This window comes from Neopelma chrysocephalum, unplaced genomic scaffold (genome assembly GCF_003984885.1).
Source record: "Neopelma chrysocephalum unplaced genomic scaffold, ASM398488v2 Primary Assembly neopelma1_68, whole genome shotgun sequence".
In the NCBI taxonomy this organism is placed as follows: domain Eukaryota; kingdom Metazoa; phylum Chordata; class Aves; order Passeriformes; family Pipridae; genus Neopelma; species Neopelma chrysocephalum.
In genome coordinates, this window is record NW_020897727.1 from 1,373,766 (window position 1) to 1,388,205 (window position 14,440).

General features: G+C 38.0%; 1 protein-coding gene across 5 annotated transcripts in view; it reads right to left on the reverse strand.

Moving 5' to 3' along the window:
- Positions 1 to 802: 802 nt before the first annotated feature.
- FTO (FTO, alpha-ketoglutarate dependent dioxygenase) overlaps positions 803 to 14,440 on the reverse strand; it is a 235,509-nt gene continuing 221,871 nt past the window's right edge. For all 5 annotated transcript variants that reach the window (XM_027684983.1, XM_027684979.1, XM_027684978.1 and 2 more), the window contains one exon: positions 803 to 8,086. In XM_027684983.1, coding sequence (XP_027540784.1) covers positions 7,909 to 8,086 — 178 coding nt within the window. In that variant the 3' untranslated portion in view covers positions 803 to 7,908. The remainder of the gene's footprint in view (positions 8,087 to 14,440) is intronic.

Sequence of the window (14,440 nt, forward strand, 5' to 3'; positions counted from 1 at the left end):
AAGCTCCCTAGAAACAACAGACATCCCAAATCTCACTACCTTTTAGTCTATGTGCAAGAGACATTTCTCTGATATTGCCTTGTTTAACACAACTGCATGTTTTAAATTGCAAACTCTACAGCAACAAAGATGGAACACTTTATACACTCAAACAGGTTGATGCAGAGCTGGCAGGCACTGAGTTCCTACTACTCACACAATATAAGAGTTTGTGTCAGACATGGGAAGTGTGAGGTTGCACAGCCAGAATAATATGTTCTCAACCTAGTAGAGCCTTAAATATTTGCTGAAGGAAACAGTATTACAGGGGGTAGAAGTCAGTCATATTCATTTATGGTCTGACTCTAATTAAAGGAATAAAAATTAAACTGCCTTTCTTACTAGAAGATTTGCAATATAACTAGAATTTGATTCTATCAATTCAAAAAATAAAAACAAATTCTTCACTATCTATTTTATCTATTTACCATTATTAAATTGCCAGCATATGCAGATGTGGATAACTTTGCACTTAACTTGGACTTGCCACACAGTTAGAGTAGTTAGAAATGCATCACTGAAGAGTAGACTCAGAGCATCTTTGAGTTTGCTGCTTTGAAGAAGCTTCTCTCTCACTATTTGGCATATAGGAAGTTTAGAGAAAACAATTTTCTCACATAGGCACCTGAAGTTAGATGGTGGGAAAAATATACTTTTCTTCCACGCCCTGCAACAATGAGGGATTGAATACAAGACCTAACACACTCTATAGGGCAAATGATAGACACAGATTATTTAACTAGTTTATTTAATAAATGTCAGTAAATCAGCAAATACATAACACAAACTTATATTCTCACCATATATCTTGCGTAGTTATATAAATAGTCCTTAATAAAAATTACACGTGGAAGTACTAAACAAAAAAGAGCTAAATAAAATCCTAATAAATTGGTTTGAAAATAAATGTACTTCAGAGACTGCTATCTGATATATAATTCTAAAGTTTTCTCACTTTAAAGTCATGTCAGCCTAACAAAGAACAAAACTTGTTAATAACATTACTGTTAATACTGAGACAAAAGGGAAAGGAGGGCCATTAGTCGACAGAAGAGAAAGAACAGCAATGAAAGAAATGTGGAATGCTTTGATAATGTTTGGGTAATACACTATTAGGATGTTCATCAAAATAACTAGCAAAGTAGTGCTCTCAGTAAAGTACTACCAGACTACCAAATAGGTACCAGACTAAAGTGCTAATAGGTGCATAACCAATATTCCAGTTTGTTCCAGCAACTCATCTTCACCTTGGTAAATAGCACAAATACCCACAGGGTATTTTCTTAAGAGTTTCCTAGTACAGCAGTTATACCCCCTTGAGGGCATGCAGTGGCCACTTTAAACAGAGGTAAAAGAGTGTGGACTGTATTATATTGTATTATATACTGCATAGTCTCCATGGAATAATTTAACAGTTCCAATAAAATATACCTTTTCCACTGAGAGCTCAGGGACCTGGAATGTAACTAAAAGACTCACTGGAAAGTTTAATCAAACCTTAGGAGGCACGAAAGATCTCTATTACATGAGATGTATTATCGTACGTTATGCAAATAAATATTGTGCTAAATATGACAGGAGTAGGTCAGATTACAGCTCCACTTACAGATATAACTTTAGAGGACAATAAGTTCTATGAGAGCATCTTTAATCTGTAAACTGAGCTGGTTAACTGGAAGTGATGGGGATATACCAGTGACAGAGGGTTACACAACACCCGGTTCCAGTGCTAGCAGTCAGATCCCTGCTGCACTTTTGACCTCTGCCTCAGTTTCTCTGTGTAAAGCATCCTGAGATCTTAAGATACAGAGCCACTTTTAAAATATTACTACAATGAGATGTTAAAATTTTTCAGTGAAGATTTTTAGCAAAGGGCTTTGGAAAATTTCCTCCCACTCCATGTACATTATACCGTGAGGGTTACAATGAACTAGGAAAAATGAAAGGCTTGTGAGAACACACAGGTGATTTCAGTGCATTTGTTTTTCCTTTTTTTATGTAGACATTTCTCTTCCACAGGAAACAAAGCTTCTCAGGACATACCAGATAGCAAAATGCCCTAGTCATACATGCTTAGTTTCAAAGTTACATTACTACTCAGACAGAGAAATCAATGTATACTATATTAAAAACAATCATCATAGCCCTTCAAATGATTGGATAGCTTAACTTTGAATGCAATTCAACCTAATAAAGGCTTTAATGGCCTTTGACAGATTGTTCCACTGATCAAGGGACATGTATGAAAATAACTGCCTACCAAGCCCTGATTTGATTTTAAGAAAAGAAAACTGAAGGTTAATGGTAAACAGAAGTTGATTGTTCACATTTTCACTGAAATAACTCTATCTGACCTGTTCTTAGAAGCAGCAAAATAAAGGATAATGGGAATCCTATACACCTGACTTTTTACTTTAGCCTGTAATCAAGGGGACTAATCAGACCAAGATGTGTTGGCATGAAAGCAAGTATTCGATGATAGAGAGGGGGAGGAGAACAACTTTTGTGACCAAATTCTTAGTCATCAGGGACAAGCCCTCTAAAACCAGTGGAGATTTAGAGGATGTAAACCACAGTATAATACATCCTTTTGGATTATGAATATCTCCAAAGCAATAAGGAGATAAACCACAGTTTTCATGACATATGTGAAGTGCTCATGCCCAAATATCAGCATTTCAATGTGATAATTTTATCAGTTATTTCTTGGCTTTTACATGTTATTCAGCCAGTTCTGCAGCCTTTCTATGTACAGTCTTTTTACAACTGTATAAATTATCTTCTCCTGTTCAATGAATGCCCTTAGGCTAAGATGAAGAGGATAGATGAATGTAAATGAAGATGCAAGCCCAGCCACACTGAAGGGGAAGAGTCAGTTTGGACAGGAGAGAGAACAGTGGTCCTATTCAGGATTGCCTCTGCCTCTACAGGTGGGGTGAGGTGACAGCCAGAATCAGGCAGATTAGGAGTCCTCCAAAACACCAATGTTGGTGGTTTAGCCAAAGTGCTTCATCACTCCCCAGCAGCTCCCCTCCTCTAATGCCAGGTTAGTGTAGTGCTGAGATTTTCATTCTCTTGTGGGGAATGCAGTGGGTGTCTTTTTTTGGGATGAGGAACCTCACCGCAAACAGTATTCTGCTTGTCTGACTCTTCCCCATGGCAGCTCACCATCCTGGTGGGATAGGTAGAAGATGAGCTGCATCAACTTGAATCTCAAAAGGGAAACAGATGTTGAGTGGAGTCCATGGAGGGGCAGTAGGACAGAGGTGAAGGACAAAGCTGGGGATGAGAGATTCTCACGCCTGTTGCTACGGTGGAACAACCACTCTTACCAACTCTGTAACCTTGGTGTGAGCAGAGTGGTCAGCTCCTAGCAAAAAGCTGAAGACCAGCTGTCAGGGGCAGGAAGGGGTTTAAGGAGCCAACATTAACTTTGCACCAGGTGGTAACAATTAAGGGAGAGATCCTGACCTGCACTGTACAAGTTACAGCTCAATGACTCCCATATGAGTTCAGTTAATAAAGTTGTGGCCTTGAGAAAGCACATCCCTTGGGTCTCGTGCATCTCGTCTCTCTTCCCCTCCTCTCACTCCAGCTTAGACATCAGCTCCTGGCCTGGTTTAATAGCCATTACAATAGCCCAAACTTCACTGCATGGCAGAGGATTAATGGAACAGCACTGCAACAACTGAGAAAGGAGCAATATGCATTCCTAAACTCTACAATATTTTAGTCACCTTTCATGATGGATTTTACTAATCTTTCAATTTCTTTATTTCCTATTATGTCAAAGGAATCCCTGAATCTGCCCCACAAAGTAGTCCAGCATGATTTTATAGTGCATCTTGCATCATTACCAGTGAACCTAAACCATATTTGGATGGAGATCCAGAGTCACAGAATGTTCTGAGTTGGAAAAGACCCACAAGGATCACTGAGTCCAACACTTAAGTGAATGAATGACCGTGACCTTGGCATTATTAACAGTATGCTTTACCCAACTGAGGAACTGATTTGGATGTTTATTGTGGTGCATGTTACTCATCCTGCACAGTGTCCAGTTGGTGATTATTCATGGCATTCTTTAATTTATACTTTGTATAATCAGAACCTGCTGTAAAGCTTAGAACATAAGTATGATGCCTTTAAAATCTACTATATTGAGATTATTATTTATTTACATAACCTTTTTAACAGAAGAAAGGACCTATGGGATAAAGTACTTTCATACACAGGATATGAACAAAGCATTATAAAAATACTTCTAATTACATAGCATAACACAGCAGTTTTCTATCAAATACGTAGAAACAGTCTGTATCTTTCATCCCCCAAATTACAGAAACAATAAAAGTTTTTCATTTTCTGCCAACATTTTCTTTCTATCAGTGTAAAACCAACTCTGTATCAGATTTTTAAAAGAAAGCCCTTGCCTCGAGCATTTCATTTGTATTGGTTCCATGTTTAGTCAGTAGCTTTTGTAAAATTGATGAATATTGTCTAAAGGCAAGTGCAGACAGGCAAACAGATCTGTATCTTCTGCAATCCATTTAGCCTGGTGCACACGTGCAAGTGAACTATTTTACCTTAATTCAGTCATGGCTGGTGAAAAGTAAATGTAAGCAAAGTCGTGAACTTCACCATTTAAAAAGAATCACTGAATTTAATGTCAGAAGTTAATTTATGCTCTCACCTCTTCCTTGAAAAAACTTGACCTTGGTCCTCACGCTTCTGGAGCAGCCAGGCTTGGCAAACAGTTGCTATGCACTGAACATTCATTAGAGGCTGCGTCTTCCAGCTCATCCAAAATGGAAATGTGTTATCTAAAGCTAGAATATAAATGGATTGCTAAACTATCGTTACAACATGAGCTAGATTATAACTATTTGAATAAAAAGAAAACCTCAAAGTGTTTGTCAGCTTCTAGTGCATAATCCCAACACAGAGATAATTTACACTTGATCTCCCAGGTTTTTTACATAATTTTTTACATAATTTTTTACCTTTAACCATGTTCTTCTTTTGGGGTACCCTTTGGCGTTACCATGTGCTTCAAATAGTTCCATCAACCTTATTCATGTCTTTGCTACCAACTCCTGTGAGCTTTGGAGATATGAAATCTTCTCATACTTCTGCATTTCAACTGAACTCAATCAAGTTATACTGATTTAGATGATGTGAGACTGGAATGCAACACAGAACATTAATCCTGTTTAATCACTTGATTATTGGTATTTTGGCAGTGAATCTTAGGTTTTATTCGTTACAAAGGTGTTCATTTTTCTATGTCATTGCCATCCGTGGCTTAAATGAGTGCCATGTGACTGCACTGAGACTAGTACCAGATCAGCTAATTCACTACCTTAAATCTTCAAGCATAGGCAAGACCTGTGAACATGTATTTTTAAAAATTCTATTATTACTGCCAGCAGTCTCCTATTAGTGGTTTGGGTTTTTTCTACTGCTGCTGGAAATAATTATTTGCTGATCATTTTTTAATAGCTATGCCTCCACTTCAGCTAAAAACTACAACATTAATGTGCCTTGTCCACCCTTTGTGGCGGTCAGATTCCTTTCAATATTGTGATGCCCACAGTTTCTAGCAGTGCTTAATTAAACACAAAGTAATCATAAAATAACAGCATAAACAGTCCTCTCAAACACTGTGTTAAGTGTTACATCATTAACTTGTTTGAATTCATATTGCTTATTTCCAAAGCAATATCTGTTTCTGAGAACTGCCTTTTCAAAAGCAGAATTCCCACATCTTCAGCTAGCTTTTCCCTAAGTGATCTCCAAAGTAAACAGTGTTTAGTGTGGCACTAATCCAAATACGTGCTATTTGCCCACTGGTAAAGCCAGCTTTAGCTAGTGCAGGAAAGAAAAGGCTATGCCCATAACAGTATTTCCACATGATATGAAATCTGTGGCACAAGAGACAATAGATAAATGTGTGGATCAAGGTAGTAATATAATCAAATCTACTTTAAATAATAATTTATTCTTCAGAGAGTCTTTACATTCTACAGGGTGGCTAACAGTTTTCGCAGAAGCCCAGGACTGCAATGAAAACACTTGATTCAGGTCTTTATAGTTTTGCTGGCACAACTATGCCAAAAGTGTTATGAGGTACAATCTCTACTTGATATAATTGTTCTGGCAAAAGCTTGTAGGTGTGGACACAGTTTCATACCACTAAAACTGAATTTTTACTGGCACAGCTTCTTTAGCTCCAGGGAGGTCTGGCACACGTTAGACTGTCAAAAGTACAGTTTTCGGCAGGACAAGCCTCATCTGCACACAGAGCTCTTTGCCAGTACAGAATGCTGGTATGCTCTGGGTGAGCCTGGCCTCAGCAGTGACTTTAAACAGAAGATTAACACAGGAGGCATATTCATTTCTTGGTGGCAACGTCAAGCTCTGAGTCTTACTGGCTTCTTTTGTAGTGGTAATAGAGCCTGAGTGCTTTTTCACTGTAATGATTTTATTCTGCTTTTTGTGGCAAAGTTGTACACCAATTCAAGTTAAAACAGTAATTTAACCAAATCAAAATTCTCTTTCTCATTCAGGAGTGCTATATATCATCCAACCTAGAATTGTTCTTTTTATAGCACATTACTACAAACCAGTTCACAAACAGCTTCATTTCTCATAGTCTTCTGGCTTTGTTCTCATAGATCTCACTAGATGCTGCAATGCCCAATATCAACCCAACAACCCAAATGGAAAGCCTTATTTAAGTCCATCAGCTCTTCACGCAACGCACCGGGAAACCTGGCCTCAGAACAGAATTCACAACTAGCAAAAAACAAAATAATGGTTAGGAACTGAATTCTGAGCTCCAGGGAGCCCAGGAGGTGTAGATTCACATCGGATATTTCTTCCAGGACTACTCAACTGCCATGATGCAAAAAAGCAAGAAAGTCTTGGGATCTATGTTAGGATGCTCCTCCAGAGTTCCTCATCTGAAAAAATGGTCTAACAAGGAGCCACTGCATAAAGGATTATCTCCACCATCTCTTGCCCCTCCGTGTTAGTGGACGAAGAACTCACAGCTCTGTTTTGAAGATCTCCAGCAGGCTCACCCCAACCTCACCTCCCATTAGGATGCCCAAGTCATTAAGTCTGCTTTGCCACAGGTGTGAGATACACCTTGTGTTGCTCAAACCTGTCAAACCAGAGGCAGTTCTAGGCATTCATGGAAGCTGAAATTTAGATACCAAGGGAACCTGTGAAAACACACTGGCTGAGGGAGTTGGGCCTGTTCAGCCTCAAGAAGAGATGACTAAGAAGGAACATTATCAATGTCTACCAGTATCTGGAGGAGGGTGTCAGAGGATGGACCAGGCTCTGCTCGGTGGTGCTGAGATATAGGACAAGAGACAACAGGCAGAAACTGGTGCACAGGAAGTCCCACCTCAATATGAGGAAGAACAGATTGCCCAGAGAGGGTGTGGAGTTTCCCTCACTGGAGATATTCAAGAACTGTCTGGATGCAATCCTGTGTCTTGTGCTCTAGAACAACCCAGCTTGAGCGGGGAGGTTGGATCAGATGATCCCACTGTGGTCCCTTCCAATCTGATCCATTCTCTGCTTCTGTGAAACATGGATATCGCTGGGCTGTAGGGTCAATGGGAATTAGAGCAGAGGAGGACAGAACTAAGGCTGGTGTTCTGGACTTCAGGTCTTAAAAAACACATGCTTCTGTAAATTTGGGAGCTGGTCTTTTTTATTATGAGACAGTAACTAAGGTACTGTGTGATGACTGGTAAAATCTGCATTGACATATAAAACAACATATGATGAAGGAACCATAAAGCTGAAAAGGATTTATGTTAAACTACAAAGCTTCTCCCCAGATGATGAGCATCAATAATTCTGGGCTGGAAGGTCACTTGTCATCCATTGAGTAAGATTTTGTAGATAAGCAATTACTTCTTCAAGATCATATGGCAGAGGCATATTACATTCATCATCATCAGTCCAGAAGGGATGACATTCTGGTTTCTGGTCTTCTGGCAAGCTCTCTGCTGCATCTGACTGGCATCTGAAAAGAAAGGTAAGCAGATGAACTACGTAAGTAAAACTGTATCCAGAAACTGAATACTCAGCGAGGATACATTTGTGCATTAATTTAAAGAGAAAGATGATAATAAAAAAGAAATACGACATCTTCTGACCAAATGGATTGCTCATTTCCAGTGAAGTTGATTTCCGTTGTAGGCTTTGTATTTTCTATAGGGATTTCTCAAAAAGCCAATCACAGAGAAAACTCAGTTAGTGCTCCTTTATATGGTGAATTATTTTTTCATTATCTCAGCTGTTATTTAAAGTATGTGATTAAACCATTATCAGATTTAAATGTTTGGCGGTTTCCAATGTATTACTAGATTATTGAGAAAGATTAAACTGAATTTACTGCATTAAGGTCAGGGGGGAGAGATTAAACAATATTAAAGAAGCCGGACTAGCTTTGTAGATTCTGGAGATTTACAAGTGTATCAACCTGCTTAGGTCTGAAAAAGGCAATATAAAAAGAGAAAACTCTATAAAGATAAATGGAAATGGAGGTTAATAACAACTTCCAATGATGAATAGGTGGGCAAAACTTCAATAAAATTAAATTAAGAGGTTAGTGTATGTTAGTCCCCAGAGAAAATGCTTAAATTACAATGTTTTTTATTAAATGGATTATTCATCAATACTAGTGAAGTCTAATTATAATATTCAACTGAACTGCAGCCTGCAGAAGAAAGTTTTATAAGTGGTAACCATCACATCTCTAAAGATTAGACTGTAATGCAACCTGCTGCATCAAGAAAATTGTCACACTTCAAGGTGGATTTCTCTCCCTCTTTTCCCTTCCCCTCAAACAATTTGCATGTTGCTTATTAATCACAATGTTCACAATGGGGCAAGACAAACAAAAATGCTGAGCATTACTATAATTTTGGTATATACTGCAGGCCTATATAGCTCTTTAAAGAGATAACAAGCAAAATGTAGAAATGCATTTTATCTCTTGTAAAACATTTTTTAATATTCGCGTTCCATAAAGCACATAATTGCAAGAACTTAAAAGTTGTTTTAAACATATATGTGTCTTTCATCTCTGTAGCATGAACTCAAAAAATACTGACACATGCAACTTCCTTGTCCACACTGTCGACCTTCTGGAAGAGACTGTTGCCAAATAAAAGATGTCTTCTTCTCTTGGGAATTATTAATAGCAGTGTAATCCCCATGAGAAAACATACTTCAGCTTTACACCCATGTTGGTGGGTGGTTAATTGCCACACCAGCATCCTGGGCACTCAATCCATCGTACATTACACTACAAGGACAGTATTAACACATAACATTCCAATATATCTTCAGCTCTCCACATCAGCCCCTGATAATAGCATCTGTTAACATGCACTAAGTACTATTATGTAGCACATCACTTCATAAATAATAAGATTAGCCGACCTCAGGGCCCTGGGAAGCGTAATGTGTTTAAATGTTCTCATTATTTATTTAAAACAAGAATTAAAGGAACAGAAGCTACTTGTGACAATCCTCTTAGCATAAATATTAAACTGTTTGCATTGATAAGCTGCACTGTACAGAATAACAGAGGATTTGTTTTGCTGGCTGCTTTATAATAGTTGTTAGAGCAAATGCAGTTTAGTGTATGAGTTCTGAGAGGTACTTAACTGATCATGCCATGATGTTTGGAAGACATTTTCCAAATTATATAAAGGAACAGGAGAAAATTAATATGCAGGGGAAGCTGAAACTAATTACAGCATAGCTCTATAAGGCTTTTAAAATCTTGCTTTATTTTCTGCCTTGGCACAAAATAATATGATCTATTTGGTGGGTAGTATAAGATATTCCAGTTTAAGCATTTCAATCTAAAAGGGGATAAATTAACCATCTAGAGATTATTGCAGATGACAAAGCAGGAAGCTCAGCCAGTAAGTACTGCAGGCATGTTATGTGGTCTGCAAAACTCAGCTTATGATAATAATAAACATTCTCTCTCTCACACATCTGCTATTAACAACACAGTTTTCACTGAGAGAAACGACCTATCAGCTTTTAGTTTCTTCACCATTTCATTGCCCTTTTTTTAAACCTTTCATGTCTTTTTTTACCATTGCTCTCTCACACAAATGGACTGACCAGCTTTCCCCTCACATTTGGGCATTTGTGTTGCTGTACCTGTGGCAGCAGTCAGGGTGATGCTGTGCCTGGACAGCCCACGAGCCTCTGCTCACTACTTTCCCTTCTCTACTTTTGTTACCAACAGAGCCTTTGCTGAAAGGTCTTCCCACAACTAAGCATGTACCTGAACTTCCAGGCAATCATGCACTTGGGAAGTTTTAGCCAGAGCATATTCCATGTGAGAAATTAGAGGAGTGGAAGTGTTGTTGTGCAAGTCTGATGACAGAAATGCATCACTGTAAAAGCACAAAAAAGGGAAAGCAGTGCTTTCCAAGTTCAGCAATCCCACAGCTCCTTTGTCTTTCTGTTGGATTACTACTGCTTCACTTTATATGGTGAGAACAACAGAACATTTTTACATTTTGTGAATCATGTATTTTGAATAAAATTACAGTCCCTATGCTGGATCTGCTGACATCAAAGCCAACTCAAGTTGCTCCTATTTGAAGGTATGGGGCTGGGTTCTAAGCAGTCACCACTGCACCTGGCAATTCACCTGAATAGCAACCACAAGCTCGAACACAATCATACAAAGATGTGCTTTGACTCAGAATTAGGGTGCAAGAACAGGTCTTCTAGATGAGTATATTACTACTGATTTCAAAAAATGTCTGTAGGAGAAATTGTTCCTACACTAGTCTTTAATTTGTAGCAGTGGAACAGAGCTGAATATCTTGCAAAAGGATAGCAATATTTTAAACTGAAGCAGAACAATCAAAGGCACAGATGACTGTACACAATAATTTCAAATTCTTTTGTATCTGATAGCTAACATAAGTTAGTAACAATAACTCACAATAAATAGAAATTATTTTCCCAAATACAAAAGAAACTATGAGGTTCCATGTGGGAAAGACTGCAAACACAGAACTACAGTGGTAATGGGAAAGTACCAAGACTTATAATATTACAAGTTAATTAAGGTATTCCATATCAATTAAAAACTGTTATTTGAGTTAATAGAGTCAAATGTCCAAAAGAGAGCAGAACTAATCTGTGTATATCATACGTACAAAATGCGTAAAGAGTGGAAATCACACAAGCTCTGAGATACAGAAGAGATGCCAAATCAAGGGGCACCTTCAATATCTTATCTGCAGCAGAACAGAAAAACTGCTATGATATATTTCAGAGCAATTTAGCTGCAACACCTTGAAAATACATGTTCACCAACATATTATAGAAAGGATTGTTTGTCTAAAGATGTGCAGAATGCACAAAACTCCATAGTCTCTGCTTTCTTACTAAAACAGTCTAGACTCGTGCCAGTTTCATTTAAAAAAGCCCATTTTTAAGAAATGATTAGTTACTGTTGCAGTGCACAGTCTTGCTCGCTCTACCCTGTAAAGTTCACAGATTTTTGATTCCCTTTTTGCCTGTTTTTTCTAAACGGACTTTGCTCATTAGTACTGACCAAGAATTATTAATATATGTTCAACTAAGTGATGACAAACATTTGTATGACTGTAGGACCATTTGCATGGCAATACATGACACTTTCCCTGGAAGCTGGCTAACATTGCCATGGGCAGGTGTATCTGTTCAGTGAGACTGACACCTGCCTGGTTATGGTTCCCTGGACTGCACTGACATTTTGATGATCAGAGTGTCAGCTACATCAGAGCACACTGATCACAATGCTAAAATTAACCAAGCTAGCTAAAGTGTGTGTTAATTATGAGTATGCAAGCAGTCAATAAAAGGTTAATGCAAAAGTCAAAGGATAAATTTATTTCAGTATTGCATCACTCTACTGGCTAAATGACTAACATTAAGCTTTGTTTTTAATCGATATATTTTACAGTAATGCGTGAGCCATTGATTTGAAAAACAGTCTTCTTTCTAATAGTTAAGTTTTGCAACTATCAAGTATCAATATTCTTAAAACAGTGCTTTTTCAGTGTAGATACCTTTTTGTTCCCTTGTCAGGAACAGGAATACATATAAGCCAAGAGGCAGCCTCAGGTTCTGCTGATGAATGTGATTAATGCAAATTAGAATTACCTAGGAACCTAAATAAGGTACTGTGAATTAGGGTCCCTGAATTCTATTGCACTGTTTGTCTACTCCAGAGAAGTGTAGTCAAATCAGATCAATAGGGGTCAATCTGCAGCTCAGACTGCACAGGAGTGTTAAGAGTGAGGAGAGGATATAAACAGTCCTGTTTCCTAGATGGTACTAATTTAGCTGTCTACGCCTGGCAGTTCAAAGACCAAGGGAGATCACGTGGAAATCCGTAAAGTAAGACAAGGAAAATGGGTCTGGCCATCTCCCCCTTGTACTGATATGGTCAGAAAGGGAGGATGGGATATTTCCTCTGCAGGTACAAAAGCACACACTCACCCATATATTCTTACTCTAGCATTCCTGAAATTGTTATGTTTTATATGGGAGCTATTTTCCCCTCTTCATTTATGCTAGAATAAAGGTGTTACTGAGCTGTTATTCAGAGCTTCAAAGTAACTTTTAAAACAACAGCCCAGGTAAAAACAGCATTTGGATCACCCTGCTGAGACAAATGCATTCACTAAACCCATACTGACATCAGTTAAAATGACTCAACTCTGCTAACCTGAGTGCTGTTCTGACTAAGAGCAACAGCAGTAACTTCTTTAGACACCATCTTCTATTCTTAAACCTCAAAATGACATTGTACATATGGGTCTGGTCAAATATGGGTTATTAATGTTCCAACAGAGACCTCTGCTGTGTGAACACAAATCCTAATAGTGTAGGTACCTGAGACACAGAGATTTGCTTGCAGGTTTGGATTTTCTCATCCTTGTCCTTCAAATCTTTCCTTTGCATGGAAATTATTATTCAAACTATGTGTAGTTACTCTAATCTCAGTGTTAGGATTATCCCATGTCATTTCAAGCTAACACTCTCAGTTGCCAGAGCATAAACAAGAGGATACAGTGCGTTCTCAGCTACTTGAATTGCCATGCAAAGCACAGAGAAAAGATGAGACTACATACACAAAGACAAATACTCAAATAAATTAACCTTGATTTTTGTTTTTCCTAAATAGTGTATGTCATATGTCATTGACAGGTATGACAAATTTACTTCTGCTGCTGAAAACACCACAATTACAACCTGATGCCATTTAAGTCAATGCTGAAACTTCCAGTGATTTCAATAAGGCCAAGATTTCAACCCAAACACTTTTCTGGAAACCATTCACAGTACACATGAGCTAGTAAGCATAATAATAAACACCATGCAAAATAAACCATGGAAGAAATGCAAGAGGCTGGATATAGTTTCTCAGAGTGAAATTTCACAACTCCTTTAGCCACTTACAATTGTGGCATTGTATATTACTGGCATTGTAAGTCAGCTAATACAACACGGAGTAACAAGATGTGATGTTCTGTAACTTCAAAGTTTCACAGAAAGAAAAAAAATCTGTTTCATCAAACTGACTTGCTCAGTAAAGAACAGAAAAACTCTAAAGTGAAAATTGAAGTTGATGCTGTAAATACAAATTCTCCTTCACCTTTGGACAGGGATAGGATGTTGCGATAAAGTCCCTAAAAAGGATTCTGCTATTTGAGGAATTGAACTTTCATTTATCTACAAGAAAAATTAACAAGTGGAAGGGATAAATGCAATTAATGAAGAAACGGAATAGGAGTGAGAAATTTGAAAAGCAGCTGCTTTCTAGTTGTGTGCCCATTCCAGCATTAGCAATTTCAGAAGCTACAATATGCCTAATTTTTACTTTTCTTTTACTCCAGGCTCCTGTTTGGTCACAGTAGCCTATAACAAGTGAAAGTTTACAACCATAGATTAAGGCTTCCAAAGAATAATGAAAACAAACAGTTGAAGAAATGGCAACACTTCTACTGGGAGCAAAATCTGCAAAAGCCATTATGTTACTGGTACTTTCATTATTCATGGACAGAGCTCCACCCTGCATCACCTATATCAGAGGGAAACCATTCCTATGCTCTCAGAAGTACTCTTTCTGGAGAACTAATCCAAGACATGAGATCTACATATGGAACTGGAGCTTAACGTGTTTATAGTTGAAAAATGTTGACATCTTGACTTCTGATTTGACTTATTTCGGAAGAAATAACATATATAGAATCAGTATTTCAGCTGGAACTTCACCAAAGGTGTTTTGAAGGGTGCTTGGAAAATAGAGCTTTGGAAAATGGGTGTTGACTAATGCCCAGGG